Consider the following 22,639-nt stretch of genomic DNA (forward strand, 5'->3'; position numbering starts at 1 on the left):
TTTCAGACAATAAATAAAAAAGATTGAAGAAAAGCATGGGGATTTTTTTTTTTTTTTTTTTTTGTAACGATGAGTTTGCCAGCTGAGTAACACTTTGGCTGGCAATGGATGGTTTTTTAAGAGCCGTGGTTATATGCTAGTTCATTGGAGTGTGAATAATTCTTCCCATTAAGCTTTTATTTGTCTTAAATCTCTAAACCATGCAGGAAAACAGAATTACATTGGAGAGATTGTTCAGACTTCCCTTCTGTCACGTCCAGAACTTAACTAGCACTTCTAGGAAATAATTGCTCCGAGGTACTGCCTCCAAGACCCCACCATGGAAGAGGTTGGGTTTAAAAGCCGAAATTTCTCCCAGGATACTCATTTTATTTAAAGAAGGAATAGTGGGGAAGTCATGTAGAAAGCAAGAGAAAGGGACAAGAACTAGTCATGAGTCAGGAGACCTAGTTGCAGTTCACAGTTTGCTGTAAATAGTTATTTGACTTTGGACCATCTCTTGACTTCATTTAGTACCTCATCAGAGAATGATGATGTGGGTGATTTCTGAAGACCCTTGTGGTTCTGTAAATCCCATGGTTCTCAACAGGAGGAAAATAGAAATGGGCAAAACCAGAAGTTGAAGAAACCTAACCAATGCGTTTTGATGAACAGTCACCCACTATAGCTAATCCAGGGGAACCAAGTCTCTTAAAGGATGAAAGCCAGTCAGAAGTATAAAAAAGGAAGAAGGAAACAAAATGAAGAAGATAGACCCTAAGAATTCAGTTTCTCTTCCTTGAGCCTTTGCTCTAATCTGTCATGAAAACTAAGGATATCAAAAGAGCTCCTTGAGAGGGGGCACACATTTTTTTTTCAGAGTTTTAACTCTGACATGGTTACCAAGGGATGGTTTGTGAGAGGGTAGAGCTGTCTGTTAGACTCATTCCAGTCTCCCAAATTGAAGCAATCATCAGGCCAATCTGTGCTTTATTAGTTGACTTTCTTGTTTATCTCCTTTACCTTGTTATTTTATTATTCAACAAGAGCTGTAAACTTAAAGCATTCATGCATAATCCCTTTCATAACTTGTATATTAAAATGCTGATGTTATGGATTACTAAGGAACACTATTTCTCCAGTCAAAAAAGCCAACTTTTACTACTGTACTGTATTTTCATTATTAAGCCAGCTTCCCTCATGATCGTTGTGTTATACAATAGAGGCATGCAAGAGGCCAGTAACTAAACTTAATAACGTATATAAAACAGTACCTTTAATCCATCGTGGCTTTGATATGCAGAGCCATTTTTGAAAATGAAAATATATCAAAATTAATTACATTCGATGTATCTCTCCAAAGAAATGTAATTTCCTCTTACAGAGACTGCTTTTGCTTCCCAAGAAAAACATCATGTTGAAGTACAATTTTCTTCATGTCAGTCTCACCTTTTTCTGGTCTGTCCAGCATAGGAGAAGTACAAGTATGGTAATGGCCAGAGGCAGACTCACCGGGAAATGAATGAAGCTTAAATGTCAGGGCTTGGCCTCAGCGGAAGCCCCTTCCAGTGCTGCCAGAAGGGTCTGAGTAGTTTTGCTTTTTATTGAACCCAACAATTGTCACAGATGTGCCCAATGATTGTGTGCATTTCCGGCCCTACAAAACCTGGATCTATCCCCATAGTGTCCCAGATGTTCGTAAATGTTCTTTCCTGTGAAGAAGAAATGCTTATCTCGCCCTGTGATACAGTGTCTGAAGATAAATACATAGTTAGCTCCAAACTAGAAGTATAAAATCATTAAGACCAAATTTGAGGATGATGTAATGGCAGATCATCAGATGATACCATACAAGCTAATAGAACATGGAAGGCTTCCTTTTGATTTGTAGAAAACAAATATGGAAGTGAAATTCATTTTCTATAAAATATTTTACCAGAAGCATAATATTAAGTTAATGATCCAAGATAAATTGTGCAGGTCAAATTCCACTTGATTTTTGTAAATCTTTCTGTAAATCAGGCAACTCTCTATCTTTTCCCTGTTTCAGGCGGGGGAGGTCCCAACGTGAAATGTGTGAGTTAAGTGTTGGCAATCTAAGAATAGGTGAGTTGGTGGCAAAGAAAGGCAGATCTCCGGTTACCTCATGTTTGGTGATCACTTTTGCAGTTTGAAAGATTTATACGGAGGCTGAAAGTACCTATGCAGACTTCAGAAACTCAAGGAAAACAGCAAAATCTTAGATAAACAAAAAAAAATCCAGTTAGCATTCATTTGCATGTGAATACCCAGTATTCTTTACCAGTTCACCACTTTTTCAAAAATGCTGAAGGGATTTAAAAAAAAAAAAACAAAACCAAAAACTGGAATGGTTTGGCATGTTGGTGGGGGCTGCTGATTCTTTTCTCTGTCCTTGAGTGTTTACTGCCAGGAAATCCTGACCAACATCGATTGCCAAGGGGTTAAAGTCACATTGTTGTTAAATTGGGAGAGAAAATTAGCAGGATTTTGTGCCCTATGTTCAACTATCGCAGAGTTTCAAAAACAGGAACCTGGGGCTTTATATGAGGGGACAGGGGAAGTCAAGGGGAAGAGTCACAGGGTGACTTATCAGGGCATAGTTCCAGATAAATTGCTTACATGGAGGTGGAAGAATTTCATGCATACATTCTGTGCCAAGAAGCCAAATGGTTGAGCAGAAGCTCGTTCGGGAGTTGAAGTGGGCAGCTCTGGGTACAGTTTTTCCATATGTGAAGAGGGGATGATTTATATTCATGTTATTTTGTATTAGGTCTGTATGGTATCAATACCATCAGATTCTCATGGCAGTAAAGAAAGCCAGTATAACATTGATAGAAATTATAATGTGCTGCAGAACTCCTAGAGGACAGAAACCACATTTTCTGTAGGTTCTATCAAAGCAAGTCTTTCTCATGATTAGAATCTGACCTTCTGGGGAAACAGCACATTTTAACTGATGTGACTGATTAGCTGCCCTTTTTTCCCTCTCTTGTTAATAATATCAATCCTGAAGTAGAAAAAAAAAAGAAAAAAGCAAGCAAGCAGAATGCCAAAAACATAGTAAGTATTATTTGTTCCTAATTTACTTGAAGAATTAGTTAGAGCCACCAAGCAGACTTACTCTTGGGTTCCTGCATCTGCCATCCTTTGGGGTTGGCTAAATGATACCATTGAAGTGAATTTTTTGGTTAAAAGGGTAAGAATTTCTGGAATAATTCCAGTGAATGATGTTGAAACAACATGCAGGCTTGGAAGTCTACTCAACATCGAAGGGTCCTTAGTGTTAGTGTTATTTCTTCAGTGTAGACCAGACTTAATAGGTTGGTGAAAATCATACACTTGTGTAGAGATTCATAGTTAGAATCTCCAAACCAGTGGGTCTTAAAGGTGCTTACTGCTGCCACTCATTATACAGCTTCCTCTTGCCCATCAGGAGGGAATTCTCAGCATCTCTGCCTGAAGAAACTCTAGTACATCTGAGACTTCATGTTCAGTGTATATGCATGTTCATGTTCACACATATCCACATGTACACCACACACACACACAGCTTCTGAGAAAGGTAACTAGAAAATCTTCAAGGGAAGAAATGGAAGCATCCAGTGTAATCTGTTCCCCTCAGTTGAGAAATTTGCGCCTAGGAAAGATAAATGACTTTTCCTAAAGTCACATACTTAACCATAGAGCCAAAGCTAGAGTGCACATACCCTAACTCCTATTCCAGTGCTTTTGGGTAGACGCTTATTTGAATGGGAGTGGGGGTTTAACGTCTATAGTTCAGTGTTTCCAATGTGTATAAAATGCTGCCCCTTTTCAATCAGAGTAGCCTGGAGAATCAATTTCACAATGATCACATCCCTTTGGTCAGTTCTATACAAGGAAATGAAAGCAATCACTTAATGACTAACAACTTACTTTTGAAGGCAGCCTGTTGCAGACTTGAGTAACTGATGCATGTGTTTTATTGATTATTTGACCCTTACAGACAGATATTTTGAAAAATAACTTAAAACTCTTTTTTAATTTTGCCACTTTATGCAATGCTTACCCACAGGCTTTAAACATCTGGCTCTTTCTGAAACAGATTGCTTCCAGAACATTAGGAAAAGAAATAGACATATTCTTGGCTCAATATTCTTCATCTGCTTTCAAACTGAGTTTTTATAGTTAAGTATGTTTTACATGCACACTGCGTTTCATTTGAGATCTGAGTAGATTTAATCTAAAACTGCAAGATTACTTTATGTTCAAATGGGTATGTTCAACCCTGAGTTGCCGAAATGATTTTTTTTCATTGAAAGAAGTTTAAAAACCCATTCTCTTGAAAGCCAAGATAAACAACAGATTTTGTATGATTTTACAAGTCAGCAACAAAGACTCTCCAAACAACCAAAACTGGAACTATTAGCCAGTCACAGGTAAAAGTGTTGCACTATAAGTTGAAAGAAAAGACGAACAAGCTTGGTCAAATATGTTTGGTCCCAGAAGACAATTAAGAGGAATAATCGGGAGGTGAAAGTATTTTCTCATTAAGTATTTTCTACCTTAAAGATTTCGGTTAACAAAGCAAATGTCTATAAAGAAACTAGAACGGTATTCATACTGAATTACAAATCTCCAACTCAGTCTCTTCCCCCTCCCCCCTCTTTTTTGCAGCCATTTGTTATCTATGACATGAATTCCTTAATGATGGGAGAAGATAAAATCAAGTTCAAACACATCACCCCCTTGCAGGAGCAGAGCAAAGAGGTGGCCATTCGCATCTTTCAGGGATGTCAGTTCCGCTCAGTGGAAGCTGTGCAGGAGATCACAGAGTATGCCAAAAATATCCCTGGTTTTGTAAACCTTGACTTAAATGACCAAGTAACTCTCCTAAAATATGGCGTCCATGAGATCATTTACACGATGCTGGCCTCCTTGATGAATAAAGATGGGGTTCTCATATCAGAGGGCCAAGGATTCATGACAAGGGAGTTTCTAAAGAGCCTGAGAAAGCCCTTTGGTGACTTTATGGAACCCAAGTTTGAGTTTGCTGTGAAGTTCAACGCACTGGAATTAGATGACAGTGACTTGGCGATATTTATAGCCGTCATTATTCTCAGTGGAGGTAAGATCCATCTTTCGATCTTCTGTGAGAGAGGGTGGGACGGTGGTGGGATGACTGGAAGAATTTTGACTTTCCTTAGCATTTGTCCTTGTCTCTGTACTTACTGCACTTTCCGACAGAAAATGCCAGTGGCATGATGCCAGGAGAGTGTCACTACACAGATAAAATACGAGGAGAGAAGATCATAGATTTGTTGTTGGAAGGCTGTGGACAACCCAGGTTTTTCTTCTTTTATCCTTCATGATATTTTTTCCAGCTAAATCCAAACGTGAAAAACAAATGCCCTCTTCTCCTTTTTTTTTCTTTTTATTTTCTTTTCTCTATCTTTTCCCTTCCCTTCTCTATTTTTCCCTTCTCTTCCCCTCAGGCCAATCTGTTCTACAAGTCCTTTAAGTAATGACATGTACAACTTTGCTGGAGTCAGTGCTCACTTGACATAGAGAAAGTTCCTGCCCTACCATCAGGAAGATATTACTTGGAATTGCTTTGCTAATATCAGGAATCAAGGGATATTTATCTACTGACTTCTACCTATTCTCTCAGGTAGATTTCTCTGGTGGCTTCCCTTAGAGTACCTTTGGGAGGTAGTTGGCTATGATTAAGAATATAATCTGAACCAAAGAGCACAGAGCAGAGAAATAAATTGAGTTATTTAGCAATTCATTGTATTTTTGGCCTTGCAAGTACATGATCTAACTAACCAACTCCAAAAGCCAGGTTTTATACTAAATGCTACTTTCATTGGCTTCTCTACACATTTCCAACTTGTGTAGAAGAAAATTTTACTGTCGTCTCCCTTTATAAAATTGTTTTTAAGCAATGAATTTTCATTACTGAAATGGGCTTCAGGCGAGCTTTCTGTGTGTCCTCAGCAGAATATCCTCTGTTGGCAAAAGCTGACGTGGGGAGGGAGAGTGGTCCTCTAGAGGTAAGCTGTGCCTAACTATACAAGACATTGTAAAGAACACACTGCACTCTGTCCTCCCTTGTTGTCCAGTTACTTGAAAGCAGAATGCTTCTGAAATCAGGTGCAGCAAACCTGTGTTAAGTGTCTGCCGTGTCCTAGGTGGTATTTAAGCACGTCGTACACATTCACTTAATTCTCCAGCCCAGGAAGGTAGGTATCATTTTGCAGACGAGAAAATCAGAGGACTGAACGTTTTAGTCACTTGCCCGGGGCTACCCAGTGAACAGGAGATGGGGGACCAGGCTGATGAGCTCAGGCAGTCTGGGTGGAGGGTCTACAGTAATCCCACCCTTTACGTGGCTTGGGTGCAGCTAGATGTCAGTAGGGCACACAGGTAACTCTGCGGCCTCTGGTGCTACATCAAGTTGTAACTCATGTAAAAGCGACATTTGGGGGAGTTATGTTTAATGTAACAAAAATTACTCTCCAACACGTTTTAATATCTTGGCTGAATCTACTTATACAGATCAACACTTGATCCTCTGGGATCCATGAATAATTCAGCAAAGAAGAGTGAGATTCTAGTTTATTAGAGGTTCATTAGGAGAAGCAGCTTAAATTTTGAAAAACTAGATGAGAAAATGAGTCGTTATTGCTTAGCTAATATTTTGTGGCACATTTTTTTTTTAAGATTTTTTATTTATTTGACAGATCACAAGTAGGCAGAGAGGCAGGCAGAGAGAGAGAGGAAGGGAAGCAGGCTCCCCGCTGAGCAGAGAGCCCTATGCAGGGCTCTATCCCAGGACCCTGAGATCATGACCTGAGCCGAAGGCAGAGGCTTTAACCCACTGAGCCACCCAGGTGCCCCGCACATTTTGTTTTTAATGAAGAATAGAAATAGGATTATTAACATTTGATGTATTTCTAAGATTTTTCCCAGGCATGCTCTGGAGTCCATGTTTTATATTCCTTTTCTCACTTAATCATTTTCCCCATGTCATTACATACTCTGTTCATATTTTTCATTAATTTTTGAAAACAAAAGTAATACTTTGTCATTTTCATAATTCAAAGAGTACAGAAAAGTTGAAGTAGAAATTAAAGTTCTCTGGCCTCAGAATAAAATGAGATTTAAAAAGTCCTATTTCTCCTCCTGAAAAGTTTCTATGCATGCACTGGCGTATCTGTGTATACACACTACCTATTTAATGACTGTAAAATATTCATTTTTTAAAGGACCATTACATACTTAATTATTTCCTTATTGATGGCTGCTAACTTATTTCAAAAAACCTGTAGAGAGGAATATAGAAATATTTTTTTAGAAAATTATTAAAAATGTGCCCTAAATTTGTGTTTCAGTGAGCATTGTTAAGTGTACATTTCTGTTCAAATTCCAAATTATTTTCTCATTCTAAATCACCAGAAGTGGAAATGCTGGGTAGATGGCTATAAATATTTTTAAGTCTTTTGTTACATAATTGCCAGATTGTTCTCTGCAACATTTGTATCAGTTTATATTCCCACCATAGATATACTAAGGGAGGCATTTGATAAAAGCTATTCAAACATGATTAATCACTAGTCAGGGAAGGTTTACACAAGAAACAGTCATGATAATTCTGGACTTTCTGAGCTCGAGCAATGTTGGTTTTTTGTTTTTTGGGTTTTTTTTTTTTTAAGATGTATTTATTTTAGAGAGCATATGCAAACAGGGGGAGGAGCAGAGGGAGAGGGAAAATCCTCAAATAGACTCCCCACTGAGCACAAAGGATGATGTGGGGCTCTGTCCCAGGACCCTGAGATCATGACCTGAGCTGAAATCGGGAGTTGGCCCCTTAACCAACTGAGCCACCCAGGCGCCTCCAGTGAGCAATGCTGTTTTGGGGCACATGCGACAACAGGGTGTTTTCATCTAGGAAAAAAGCCATTACTGCCTATAATTCACAAAGTTATTTAAAAACCAACAATTTATTAGCTTTAAATTTCTCATTAATCAAAACAAGAGTGCATAGTTTGATTCAATTTAACAGGTATTGCAGGTTTTGTTTTTTTAATTATGAAAATTTAAAATGGTACATTTTATTTTTTTATTTTTATTTTTTAAAGATTTTATTTATTTATTTGACAGACAGATCACGAGGAGGCAGAGAGGCAGGCAGAGAGAGAGAGGGAGGGAATGCAGGCTTCCCACTGAGCAGAGAGCCCGATGCGGGGCTCGATCCCAGGACCCTGAGATCATGACCTGAGCCGAAGGCAGAGGCTTTAACACACTGAGCCATCCAGGCGCCCCAAAATGGTACATTTTAAATGTAGATGCCATGTAAGTGAGTTCCTTTAGGTCTCATACAGACTACTGTAATGATAGCCAATATCCAGATCTTATTGGGTCCTCACAACAATGAAAGAAACGTGAAGGTAGCAGCCAGCCATAGATTATTATACTTGTGTTTATAATGAGAAGAAAACCCTGTGAATAATTTTAGACTTCCTTAAAGAAATAGAATTAACCGTTGACTAGTTCCCATATTACAAAAGGCAAATCCTTCCCCAATCAAAGTTTGCTTTTGTAGATGAAGTCTACCTACAGGCAGTAGATAAGAATGAATAAACTGGACCCCATGTTTGCTCAACACACAGAAATTTGATTCTCTTCTTTACTCAGAGAAGCCAGTTGGGTATAGGCCAGAGAAAGAACTATTTGAGTCTTTTCCAATCCAAAGACTGGATTCCAGTAAGATCAGAATCCCAGTCATCCGAAGATGGTGAGGTCAGTATCCCAGACGGTGGTTTATTAGAGTACAATATATAATTTCTCAATGAGTTTTAATTTTTTTCCTATCCTGGGTTTTCCAGAAAGGGAGAACATTCATATAAGCAAGAGGCTTTGATCCAGTAAACAAATTTCTGATCCTATGTAATCTTGATAAAGAGTGATCATTGTCTTTTGTGCATTTTACATTGAAGTCTATATAGATAGCTTTAGTGATTTCAGAAAAAGAGCTTTTGGCAGGGGTCCCATTGACCTCATTCTGAGCTAGCCTTCAAATCACAGAAGAGCTTCATTCTGGTGGAGGGACCATGAACCTAGACTGAAGGAGGGATGGGGAGATGGACCCCTTGTAAGAGAGGGGTGGTAAGGAATTGGGAAGAGTAAGGGCAAGATGTGCCCAGAAGACCTAAAGGGGTTTTTTTTTTTTTTTTTTGGATGAAAGTACCTGATTTGACCCAACTAAGTATTTGCTGAGGAAACTGGAGTTGCTATAGTAAGATCACTGTCATTCAGCTTCAACCCTAGAAAGTGCTGATACGGTGAGATTTGGTATTTAGATTGGCCTGGTGCTTAGCATCTTTGCTGTTTACTCAGCTCTCAAACCAAGCTAGCTGAGAAAGATGACCTAGTTCTTCTCAAGTTTTTCTTCTCTCTCTCTTTCTCCTCCGAGCTAAAGGCAAGAAAAAAAAAAAAAAAAATGGGACTACAAAGAACAACGGTCCAGAACCAGACAGCAGACTGCACTTGGTATGGTTTTAAGAGGACTCCATACATGTTCTCTTATTAGATCCTGACAATTCCCCTACATTTTTATTCTCATCTCATAGAAGGAAAAGCAAGGTTCCTAGACTTGAGCAATTTGTCTGAGACCTAACAACTAGTGAGCAATGGAACTGGGGCTGAAACCCAGGGATCCTGTCACCTCAGAGTACCCTCTGCCACACACCCTGTCCCCTGCCACCTGGCTAATGGCTCACAGTCACCCTCCTCACACTTGTGTTGGTGGCCACAACCTGTGCTCCCTTCACCAGACCCCCTAAGGTGCGGGCCCCTAATTTGGAGGTAGTGCTTCCTCAGTAGTCCTGATAAGTAATAGCTTCCTTGCTCCCTCTAGGAGGGGTGGCGTCAAGAGTAATTAACACCACCTCCAGCAAGGGCAGGTTTGCAGCTGGCGTCACAGCCTCATGCCAGCCACACTAGCAAACTCCCAGAACTACCCAGCAACCAAAGCCAAGTGTAAAGCTCAGTAAAACTGACAAGCCCCAGGACACTCCACTGGACTCTTTGCCCCCTGGAGCATTTGCTGTTCAGTGAAGAAAAGCATAGGAAGTTTCCAGCTGGAACTGTGCAACAGGGAAAAAGCTCTTTTTGTTAATTCAAAACAGTTTGGAATTCATTACAGTTCTCCCCAAACTTCCAATATATGGGGGAGGAAATTCACCAGGTTTTACAACGTATTTTTGGAGGCAGATTGCCATTGCCGTCTTAATGACAGAGAAGCTGTAAGTATTGATACAATGGCCACAGATGGCAAGTGACCAGCCTCCTCATTTACCCTGTTGAGTCTGGCTTGGTTATGCAAACCACCTCTATGGCAGCTCCTTCATTTTCCAGCCATCCCAGCCATGTTCTTTCTCTGTGAAGCAACTTTGGACAGCTGTCCTTGGAGTGATCATGTGTGCTTCTGCTGTTGAGTGGGCAGGGGGCAGGGAAGGTAGGGCACAAAAAAGGAGAATTGTTCTCATAGCTGTACATTAGCAGACCCAGGAAGAGTTGATGCTCTTTTTTTTTTTTTCTTTAAAGATTTTATGTATCTATTTGACAGACAGAGATCACAAGTAGGCAGAGAGGCAGCCAGAGAGAGAGGAGGAAGCAGGCTCCCTGCTGCGCAGAGAGCCGGATGCGGGGCTCCATCCCAGGACCCTGAGACCATGACCTGAGGCGAAGGCAGAGGCTTAACCCACTGAGCCACCCAGGCTCCCCAAGAGCTGATACTCTTAAGACAGTCTCAGGTCACCTGGGGCTTCTGTTTCTTACCTTTGGTCATAACTCTGTGTGTGGATGTAGGTGCAGATCGTACAGAACAGAATCAAAGCACAGTATCCAGTCCAGAATATATACCTAATAAATGCCTATTAGATGCATGATAGTCAAATATTAATACTAGCAACCATTTATCGAATACCTCACTATATGTCAGAATATATACATGAGCACTTTACAGACGTTCATAATCTTTGTTTAACCTTTCCTGCAGCTCTGCAAAGTCTGTTGTTATCCTCATTTTACAAATGGAGAAAATGGAAGTTTAGAGCTCTAAGATTAAACAACATGCCCCAGGTCCCAGAGCCACTAATTGGCGAGGCCAGGGTTCAGACCCAGGTCTCTCTGATCTTCACACTGATGCCCTACTGTGTATTGGGATGTGGAAGCATCCCAGTTAATTACCTTGGTCCTGGAGCTCTATGTCAATTATCAAAAACTACCTATTTCAGTTTGCCTCCAAATATTTCAGTCAAGAATTTTCAGATTGTAGTCTCAGTATCACTTACCAATATCTAAAGGCCTTCTCGAGACGCGGTTTTAAACCTAACAAAATGACACACTAGGTTTGAAAATTGCTGTGGGAAGGAAAGAACGGAGCCCAGGATAACACTGAAGACTGGTGCCATGTTCTTAAACTTGTTCAGGTAGCATGGCCCTCAGAAACAATGGCACTCGAGTGTGGCACTCACCACAAAAATTGACGGTAGGCTCTAAGTAACTAAGTGAATACATTCATACTTCATCAGATACCATCTCACACCGGTTTCTAAGAGAGATAAGTGGTTGCAGAAGAAATCTATGAGAAAAGCTTAAAATTGTTAAAATGTCCTCCAGTAACTTCAGCTCTTCCTGCCTGTCAGAAACGATGCTCGTTCAGCTCAGACACTGTAGTGGCAAGCACCACACAGCAGCTCTCGGGCAGGGCTTGAGGACTGAGCTTGAGTATGCCACCTCTTTTCCCCATCCCTTAAGGCCCTTCACAGTCTTGAGGATATGTCCAGCTCGTGCGTAGTCCTTCCATTGTCTGTGGAACTGTGTCCACCAGTGAGAATGGACAACATGGCACTTCTCTAGAACAGAAGACAGAGTACAGGTCCCTGAGTGGCCTATGCTTTTCTTGAGGAAACCCCAGCTTCAGGAGGCCTCTGATTCTGTAGGTCCCAGTGACCCCCACATCTTCTCTGTCTGTTAGCATCAGCCTTACTCATTGACTGGGAGGAGACACAACCCAGAATAATTGAAAACCTAGGTATTAAAAACACTGTGAGCACCAACAGGCCTACTTTCTTCTAACTCATCTTTGTGAGTGAAATATGCAGCTCTCTTATCCATACAGGTTGGTTGGTTGGTTGGTTGGTTGGTTGGTTTTAACAAGACTCAGGCTGGTGCCTAAGTGGTAAAAGTTATTTTTCTAACTTCTTTCTCGTGATACTGAGAATAAACAAGGACCTCTGATTTCTTGTCTGACTAAGCTCTGAGCAGGACAGTGAAAGAGTGTTATTACATGGTTTCTGTCTCCCATGTGGGCCATGATGGAATCAGAGAGCAATAGCATTCATTTATTAACTGAAAAATCTGTAATGGGCACCTACACTGAGTCTACAGAGCGTATGACACTCTTCTCCTCTGCCCTTCCCACCCTGCTGCCCCACAGTGGGGAAACCCTTGTCAGGTGGCCAGGATGGCTTTGAATAATGACTCAGTTAGTGTTATCTGGAAACGCCCCATTAGTTCACTCTTCTCATAACTTTGTGGATTTGTTTTAGAGAAAGGTGAAGTCTATCGACGAGCTCTCAACTGGCACGCAAATTCTAAAAACCAGGTGGCCAGAGGGTAAGGGAGAAGATGAAACATACTAGAATCATCTGAGAAACTTAAAAATACACATACATGCAGACACACACGCAGAGACACACACACACACACAGGCACTTTTGTTATTTGTAGAACATAGAAGCATCTTTTTCTGTGACTGCTTCAGAAGTAAAATCTCTTCCTCACCCTGGGCCTGGTAGGCTGGGATCATGTCAGTGAGGGAGCGCAAGGCTGTGTTTGACCTCAGAGACAGACATGGGATTGAAAGCCAAACTGCTGAGTCATTCCTATCACCACACCAAGCAGTCTTGGAAAAGGTTCAGTCAGTCAGTCAGTGGGCCGCTTTTTGGAGCAGTTTATCATTCTGGGTTCTCACAATGTGTGTTTAAACTCTGGGTGACCCCAGGCAGCCTTCCAGACTGGCACAATCCACCAAGACGTTCAGACAGATCATCTAGGAGTGAGGAAGAATGAAACTCAGGAGGGGTTCTAGTCACTCCTCACAGAGAGGCCAACGCAGGTTGTGAAGGAGCCATGCACTCCCAGGGAAAGCACCTTTCAAGGGTATTGCCAGATTCACAAAGAAGAAAACCAGAAGAGGTGGGCTGGGGGCATTGGAAAGCTTTGGAATCCCAGGGACAGCCCAGAGTTCAGACCCCACGCCCCCACCACCACTTACTAGATGTGTGATTTCACTCAATTATTTACCTCCCTGGGCCCTAATTTCCTTATCAGTGTCGTAAGTAAATGAAATAACATTATGTGAAGCCTCTGGCACAATGCCTGGGACATGTTAAGCACACAATAAGTGCTAATTTTCCCTTTTCCCCTGTATGATAGAATTAGAGGTAGCTCTATGCAATCTTGCCAGTCCTATTGCTTGCAGTTCCACCAATGGGGATTCTTGAAATCCCTTATTGCAATATAAATACCCCTAGGGAGATATCAGCTAATCCCTTTATCAGCTATCACTTTAAGGGGATTAGTTGTGGATTGAGGGGGGAAAAAAAACCCTAAGGGAAAGAGATACTGGAGGAAGAGGGAGAGGCCTGACCCGCTAAGGGGAGAACTCCGAGCCTCCTGTCCTTTGAAGGAGACAGAGAATAGCAGGAGTGTGGTGAGTTTCCACACTCCCAAGGTTCTGATAAAGTTTTGGGACATTATATGTTGAGAGGTCATGTTTGGAGATTAAAGATCACACCTATGTTTTGAGATTACAAGTTCTTCTCAAAGACACTGGAAAGAAAGGTAATTGCAGGGAACAAATACTTGGCTATGCTGTTTTTTTTTTTTTTTTTTAATTTTTAATTTTATTTATTTATTTGATCGACAGAGATTGCAACTAGTCAGAGAGGCAGGCAGGGAGAGAGAGGAGGAAGCAGGCTCCCTGCCGAGCAGAGAGCCCAATGTGGGGCTTGATCCCAGGACCCTGGGATCATGACCTGAGCTGAAGGCAGAGGCTTTAACCCACTGAGCCACCCAGGCGCCCCTTGGCTATGTTTTATGTTCAGTTATTGTCATTTCTAGAGGATGAGGAAGCAATGAAGTGTAAGTGGGTTAGGGGGAGGAGTGTTCAGCCTTGATGAGGAAGAAGAAATCATTCTCCTTTTTCTCCAGCCTTCTCCACCCCCCACCCATACCCCATTTCCAGCTGCACAGAGCCAGTGTTGGACATAGAAGGAGCAGAAATTAATCTGTATCCCTCAGCTAAAGGGAAGAACACGCTGCTGTCCTAGGCTGACACAGAGAACCCTCAGCAAACCACATGGCTGAGCTTCCATTGAGCAGCCTTTAGGGGACCTTAAACCACCCCCCACCCTGGGGTGAAAGGGGACAGGAAAGACAAGGACTTCCCAAGGGCAGGATGGAGAGCTCCAGTAAAATTTCCATTCTGTGAGACCTGGAAATAAAGCAGAGCCCAAGCTCCTTTTATTCCATTGAGGCAGCATTGAGCAATGCTTTGAAGACAGAAAAGAAGAAAGCACTACTCACCTCGTTATAATATCTTTGTGCCTACCGTTGTAGTTGGGGAAGTGGATTTTGGCGGTGGCATTTGGGTGTGTGAGTTGAGGGAAGCTGGTGTGGAATGGTTTTCTCGATGGGCAGATAAAAGAAAATACTAACTGGGTTGGTTTCATTGTGATGGTCACCCCCTTTCCCCATCCTGACCACATCCCATGTGTTATTGTTGTAAGGAGGTGTTATCATATGGGACATAGAAAAAGCATTCATAAGGGAAATGTTAGAATATTAACCCACTCCACAATGAAGGACTGGCGATGACATGTGGGTTCGCAGCAGAACAGCTCATTACAGAAGATCTTTATCTGTTTGATAACATGTTTACAAGACCTCCTGGTTGTGTTGTCCCCTTGCCCAGAGAGCCACCATCAACTGCATTTCTCCTAAAATCATCCATTATGCAACCTTCTGATCAATTTAGACTTGCCCTGCTAGGATTCCGAATACCAAACCTCCAGCACAGTGCAGGTCCCACGGTGGAAAGGGAAAAACATCTGGAGGGGTGAGTGGAGAGATGGCTGAGAAGAAAGGAGCAATTAAGGAAGAAAGAACAGGAAAGATAGAGGACCCAGGAAAAATCAGAGAAATGAGAGAAGAAAGGTAGGAAGGAAAAAGAGGCGAGTGATATTAGAATTAGCTACCTTACTATGACCAACACTATGAGTCACATTACTTGTATCGTATGTCTCCATTTTTTAAGTGAGGAAACCAAGGCACAGAAAGCTTAGGGAACTTGCTCAAGGCTACCCAGCAAGTAAGCTTTAAGGCTGGGAATCCAGCTGCTTCCCACTAAGCCGGTAGTGCTTACTCTTGGCTGTTCACTAGAATGATCCCAGAGCTTTTAAAAACCTTGGAGGTCATACCCCAGACCAAGTCAATAGGAATCTCTGGAGATGGCACCAAGTATTCATTTGCGGGGTTTTAATCTCCCCATGTGATTTCAGTGTGCAGCCAAAGTTGAGAATCCCTGCACTCCATCCAGCTCCAATTGAAATTTAACTATGAGAAGAACAACACATGCGAAACCTTCCTACATTATTTTTTTTCCTCAAAGGTAGGAATGTAGGAGGGAATTGCTACAGGCTCTACCATAGTTTACCAGAGATAAAGCTGGCTGAATTCAGTTTTGCCTAATGCTCACCATGATTCTGCTTGATCAGAAAAGTACTGCAGAAGCCTGAACACCATCAGCTCAAGGATGAAGTGACTTGAGGCCCTATGCCTTCCTTGTTTTATTATTGCTCTTAGACTGTCTTGCTTTTATGCATTCACCACAAGAATGAGAACCTGCCCAAACCCCTCAAACATGAGCCTGCATCAGGGATTATTTTTTGTGCTCCTGAGTCTGTGATCTTACCAGAATCAGTTTAGGAACCTTCCCCTTCCCCACTGTGTATTTGCCAGCCCACCCCAGCTTACACTCCTGACCCCATCCCAGTGGAAACTGCCTTTATTTGGATAAACCAAGAGAATAGTAACATCTTACAGTGTCCCTATACCTAGCTCATTCTCACCACAACCTTATAAAAGAAGTACCATCGACTTAAAAAATTAAACCAAAACCCAGAAAGATTAGAGGACTAGTCCAGAGTCACAAAGAAACTAAGTGGAAGAGAGACAGGACTCAAGTCTTCAGTTTCCAAATCCATTGCTCTTTTTAACACGTCTGTGAACTTAGAATGGAATAAAGGAAATTGGAGAGGAAGTGTAAAAAGGATCCCTACTTCTCCTTTGGTTTTCATCAGGCACCTGAACTAAGGTCTTTCATTGTCTGTGGATCAATTTACAGCTCCCCAGCTATCGGACTTTTTTTTTTTTTTTTCCCCTAAATCCCCTAGATACAGCCCTTTTCAGATTGGCCTGTATCAGAACGCCAATAGACAAAGATCGGAAAAGCCCTAACAGCAGCTCCTAGAATAGAGACAAACACTTGGGGTTTTCTGGCTCCCCTTCAGGAGACTACACTGAGGCCCTCTGGTTCCCCCCAGACGCCTCCTGAGAAAATCTGTGCTCGGGAAATGCCTGGCCCAGGTGGACAGATCCCAGGAGGGTCAAGAGAATTGAAATCTTCAGATAGCTCTCCCCATGATGGAGCCAGATCTGGACATGGTGGGGGTTTTGTAGGTTTCTTCATAATCAGCAGCTCTCTGTAATCAGTTCCAGTGCTGTCTGAGTGGGGACCGGAAAGGTTGCTTTCCCAATTCTTTGCAGCCTGGGAGTTAGAAACCAGTAATTGACTCCAGCTTCCTCGAGCGTTGTGTCCTGGAGTGTGTGAGTCAACACTCACTTTCCCAAAAGGGCCTTCTAGGCAGCCTAGGCCAGTAAATAGGGTCCTTTGACCCTGATGCAATTCCAGACCTCGACTCTGACACTCAGCAAGGTGGAGGAAGGACATCTCAGGTGGGCCTTCTAAAAACAGTATCTTAGCAGGCACTGGGGAGTGGAGAGAGAAGGGTGAGGACCCAGGAGGGCTCTGGGTACTTCCGTAGACTGCCGTGGCATATTTGTGGTGTCCAGCTTAGCTCAGCAAGGGTTTGAATGTAGTGGAAAGAAAGTGTGGAAGGAGAAGGAGGAGAGGGGGAGGGAAGTCATTCCAATAGGATAGAAGGTGGAAAGCAACCTTGACAAATCCCTTTTGCCTTTGATTCTCGGGATTGCTTTTAGACCAAGGGAAGCTAGCTTTTTACTTTTTTAAAGAAGCCAAGTGTTTTAAATTTGAAATGTAAGCCTGTTAATGTACTTCTGTAATCACATTTTGAGTGTATTTCCCCAGTTTAATTATGTGAATTACATATTTACGGAATAGAAAATCAAGGTGCAGTGACCTTGATCAGTTTGTGCAGGGTCACAGAGCTGTTAAAGTGTACTACTTTTTCCATTTAGTGGTGCTCCATCTTGCCTTGACTGGGGCTTAGTAAAGGGGACAGGGACAGATCTGTAAATGATCTAACTCGTCACTGGAGAAAATATAAATCAGTGGCCACAGAATTTCAGCCATTCAGCCAAACTTCATCTGTCACATAATAAAAAAAAAACAATTTGCCAAAAAGGGATTTGAAAATCCAAACCAGATCCTTCTCCACTCCTAAAGGAGCCAGTTCCATTATACTGCACTGAAGCCAAGAGTTTCCAGCAAGCCTGAGCAGCTGCATTTTAGGGTTTGGTTGTTTGAGCTGTCATGATAAATGAAACCTACTAGATTAATGTAATCTCTTCTGCAGAAGTTTTGACTGATGCTGCCCAAGAGGAAGGAAGAAGGAGATAGGGTTCTAAGGAGCCAGTGCCCAGTGAGCAGAGGTTCAACACAAGGGTGTGGGGTCCCAGCCCTTGGAGGAGCCACATTCAACACCTGCCTTCACACAAAATGCTGCCACTTCAGATGCACGTGCGTTTGCATAGCGAGAGCCTTTGAAATCTGGAACATTCCGTCAGAAAGAGGATCAGCAGTCATTAAACCAAAGGCACCAGTCCAGGATCCGTGAGAGGCTAAAGCATCAGGGTTTTCATGATTGCGTGGCAATTGTGAGAAAGGCGCAGGTCCTCCAGGGGCATGATTCTTTAAGCCAGGACTACATCATTTGTTTCATTCTTAGAATCTGAGATTTTTGCTGATGGTTCCAAAGTTAAATGTTGGTTGGGGGCAGGGGGGAGATATGGAAAGGCTACTTATTCCAGTCAATGGAATAAGAAGTTAGAAAAAAAAAATCAACCCAAAGTTTCCTTCTGTAAATAAAAAGAAAAAAAAAAAAGAATGAAAATAAACTTAATTTAAGAGAACCCTTTGAGTTCTGAAAATCCCACCGTGAGACCAGCTAACATTTCTCTCCTGTACCTCACCTCAATGGATAAAGGTTACTAGAGTTTATTAGATACAGGAAAACACTTTACAGGAGACTTCTTCATTGTGTAGTGATCCTGCCTTTAGGCTTGTTCACCAACCAGGAGAATTATACTTTTCAATCCAGGACTCTTAGCCAGAACAACCTTCTCGCTCATTAACTCAGCCAACTAAGTACTTCCTGTGTTTCCACCAGAGGCTCAGAGATGATCAAAACATAGTGTGCCCTCTGATACCTCATGACCTCATAGGGGACATAAAGAAGAAAAATCAGTACTTATCATACAATTTATAAATACTATATACTTATAACATTTGAAATTAAACAGATTTGAATTTCAGTTCTATCATTTATTAGGAGTGGCAGACCTTGGGCAAGCCTTTCTCTAAATCTTAATTCTTCTCTCCATAGAACATGGGCCTCATGGAGATACTGTGAAGATCAAATGATCTAATGTGTATAAAGTCTTTAGCACTTTCTTTGGAAAATGATAACCATTCAATAAACGTAATCTACTAGTATGGTAGAGATTGAAGTGCTTATAGGGTGCTACAGGGTCCAGAGAAAGGGGGTTGGGAGAACAGGGGAGAGGAAGAGCTAAAGTCAAAGAGTGTTCCCAGAACAGAGTAACACTGGCTGTATTTTGAGAACAGGTTGAAGTCAGTAAGTTGGGTGAAGGGAAAAGAAGACTGTTTCAGGGGGGAGGAACGGACTCTGCCTAAGCACAGTCATGACAGAAAATGGGATTTTTGAGGGACTTAGTATGGTAATACCTTAATATGGCTGAACAAAAGGATGGTTTCAGAAAGTAAGGCTAGAGGATGAAAGGTAAATTGATAAAAGGTAAAGGTAAAAGGATGAAAGGTAAAAAGATAAATTAGGGGTACCTGGCCGGCTTCATCAGTAGAGCTTGCCACTCTTGATCTCAGGGTCATGAGTTCAAGCCCCATGTGAGGGTGTAGAGATCACTTAAAATCATAAAAAAAAAATTTTTAGGGGTATCTGGGTGGCTCAATCAGTTAAGCATCTACCTTCAGCTCAGGTCATGATCCTGGAGTCCTGGGATGGGGCCACACTACAGGGAGCCCACTTCTCCTCCCTCTGTCACTCCCCCTACTTGTGTGCATGCACACTCTCTCTCAAATAAATAAATACAATCTTTAAAAATTTTTTAAATAAAAGGCAAGTAAAAGCCCTTATAGAGTGCTTTAGTTTACAGGGAAGGGGTGAAGATAAAATTAGAAAACAAGGGTGAGTAGCCTTCAAGAGCTAAAATTTGGAATCAACACAAGGTATCAGGTGAGTGTCCTGAATGGTATACAAAACCCCTGCACTCCTTTGGTGAACTTTAACGAGGAAACCTTATATTCGAATCTCAGTGCAACAAACAGAAATTAGAAAATAAAACTTAGTGGTTAGAAAACAAAAATAGACACCCAGACTTTCCACTTGGAAATTTTAAAACTCTCAGATTAAAAATGAAATCAAAATAGTAAGACTATTTAGGAAAGAGCTGTGAACATACTATTTACCCAAGACTGCACGGTGAAACCAAAGTGACAGAGGAAATTTTAAAGTTTTAAATGCATCTATCAGAAAACAGGAAATACCAAAACTAAATGAATTAAGCATTCAAATCAAGAAGCTAGAAAAAGAAGGAAAGATAGACCAAAAGGAAGTCAAAAGAATAAATTAGTTAAATTGAAAACAAAATAGAATTTTTAAAAAGAGTGATGAATAAAACCAAAAGTTGTGTTTCTTTAAAAAGTAAAAAAAGCCTTTAGCAAATTAGATTTTTTAATGAGAGAATATACAAAATAAAAAGCATTCAGTTCTAAATAAAAATAAGAGATTTCAGATTTTGAGAGAATATTATATACAATATTCCAATATGAATTACAAAATTTTACTTTTATAAAGAGTAAACAGTCTTCACTAAATTTTGACTAAGCTCTTTACTAAAGTGATTAAAAAGCTATAGGAGAAAAATTAAAAGTAGCCAAAGATTTACCATCAGGATCAGATGGTTCTGCCAGTGAACTCCAAGAAGCCATCAGGGAACAGATCATTGCTAGAAGGAAAATTCCTCAACTTGGTCTAGAAGGCTAGTTAATATTTACTACCAAAAAAATAGACAAAGGATGGCACAAAAAAGACAACTCTGGACCAATCTCACAAATTTTAAAACCCTGAATAAAATAAGAGCAAATGAGTACAGTGATATGAGGAAATCTATTAATATAATTTATTAGATTAAGAAAAAACCATTTGGTCATCTCTTTAGAGAGAAAAAGTTTAAAGAATTTGAGGAGATGCCACAACATTCCTGACAAAACTAATTTAAAAAACTTTATAACTCTTGGAAAGCCAGGAGTAAAATGTATCCACCATGATCTATAGTAAGCATCATTCTTGTAGTAAGCCATTAGAAGTATTTTTGTCATGGTTAGGAATGAAACAAGAATACATCCTACCACTATGACTATTTAATGCCATATTAGAGGTATTGGCCAATACACTATGGCAAGAAAAAGAAATGAGAAGTGTAAACACTGGAAAAGAGGAAATAAATGAAACTATCATTATTTGAAGATGTAATAGTCTATCCAAAATAGGAAAATAAATCCATGATAAAAATTATTTGACAAAAGCTTAGGAAATTGGAATATATTCAGTATACCAAAATGAATAAATTTTTTGCAACCACCAGCAGGGCTAGATTAGAAAAGATAATGAATACTATAGAATACTATAAAGCAAAAAAATAAAGAAGTAAAAGACACTATAATCAGGGATGCATCTTACAAGATCTGCATGAAGAAAAACATAAAAAGTTTAAAGATAATTTAAGGTCACCATTTAAAAATTCAGATAAGGAGAATATCAAGAAGAAAGTGAAAATTGCCTCACCACTCAGAAGAAACCCTTGTTAAAATCTAGAGGCTCTATCCTTCCAAACTGTACCAGTATTTAAAAACTATGTCTTATCTCATTGAGAATGTATATGCCACGTTAAGGGAAAAAGAAGACAAGGCTGGTTTTAAAAGCATATCCACAGCTGTGGTGAGAAAGTAAGTAGTAAGGTTATAAAACACACTCATGAAGAAGACGCAGCAGCTGAAAATGAGATTTCTGAGTGACAAAAACATCCTGGCAGAAGAGTCCTCAGTCTAGGGAGAGGATTGCATTGCCATTGTGTTATGTCAACTGATCAGGCAGTTAACCCCAGCCAGTAAACCATGCCCCTGGAAAGACCAGTGATAGTCTTGGTTTCAGTCCATCCTCCCTCCCGTATGCACTTCTTGCCCACTGTCTACTTACCCTTCCTCCCCACCTTATTCTAGAACCAGAACAAAACAAGCCAACAAAAAGGTAATTTAGTTGGGCTGAAGATGCCTCCGATGTGGGGGCCAGAGGAGTCTGTCACTGAACCTCCTGTTCTTCTCCTCCCCCAGACCGCCCAGGTTTGCTGAACGTGAAGCCCATCGAGGACATCCAGGACAACCTGCTGCAAGCCTTGGAGCTCCAGCTCAAGATGAACCACCCTGAGTCCTCCCAGCTCTTTGCCAAGCTGCTCCAGAAAATGACAGACCTCAGACAGATTGTAACAGAACATGTGCAGCTATTGCAAGTCATAAAGAAAACAGAGACAGACATGAGTCTTCACCCGCTCCTACAGGAAATATACAAGGACTTGTATTAGCAGAGAAGTCCGAGTTCACTGACCATGTGTTCCTTCTTCCGATTGCACTATTATTTTGAGGGGAAATCTGACACCTAAAAATTTTACTGTGAAAAAGCATTTTAAAAAGAAAAGGTTTTAGAATAATAGATCTATTTTATGCATATTGTTTATAAAGATACATTTACAATTTACTTTTAATATTAAAAATTACCACATGATGAAATTGCTGGTTGTATTTGAGAATTGAGTCTTACACATCCCCTACTTTACCCCCGCCACAAGGCTTATTTCCTTTTAAGTCTGTTCTTTCTTCCTTCCCTTCTTCCTTCCTTCACTTTTCTTCTTCTTCTTCTTCTTTTAAGATTTATTTATTTGAGAGAGAACATGAGTGGGGGGAGGAGCAGACTGAAAGGGAGGGAACAGACGCTGCCTCAACCAACCGAGC

The 22,639-nt window shown here is 41.0% G+C and overlaps 1 protein-coding gene across 5 annotated transcripts in view; it reads left to right on the plus strand.

The window, feature by feature from the left end:
- Positions 1-22,417, plus strand: part of PPARG (peroxisome proliferator activated receptor gamma) — a 130,662-nt gene extending 108,245 nt beyond the window's left edge. For all 5 annotated transcript variants that reach the window (XM_045992039.1, XM_045992040.1, XM_045992036.1 and 2 more), the window contains 2 exons: positions 4,657-5,107; positions 21,965-22,417. In XM_045992039.1, coding sequence (XP_045847995.1) covers positions 4,657-5,107; positions 21,965-22,212 — 699 coding nt within the window. In that variant the 3' untranslated portion in view covers positions 22,213-22,417. The remainder of the gene's footprint in view (positions 1-4,656; positions 5,108-21,964) is intronic.
- The last annotated feature ends 222 nt before the right edge of the window (positions 22,418-22,639 follow it).

This window comes from Meles meles, chromosome 20, assembly GCF_922984935.1.
Source record: "Meles meles chromosome 20, mMelMel3.1 paternal haplotype, whole genome shotgun sequence".
NCBI lineage: Eukaryota > Metazoa > Chordata > Mammalia > Carnivora > Mustelidae > Meles > Meles meles.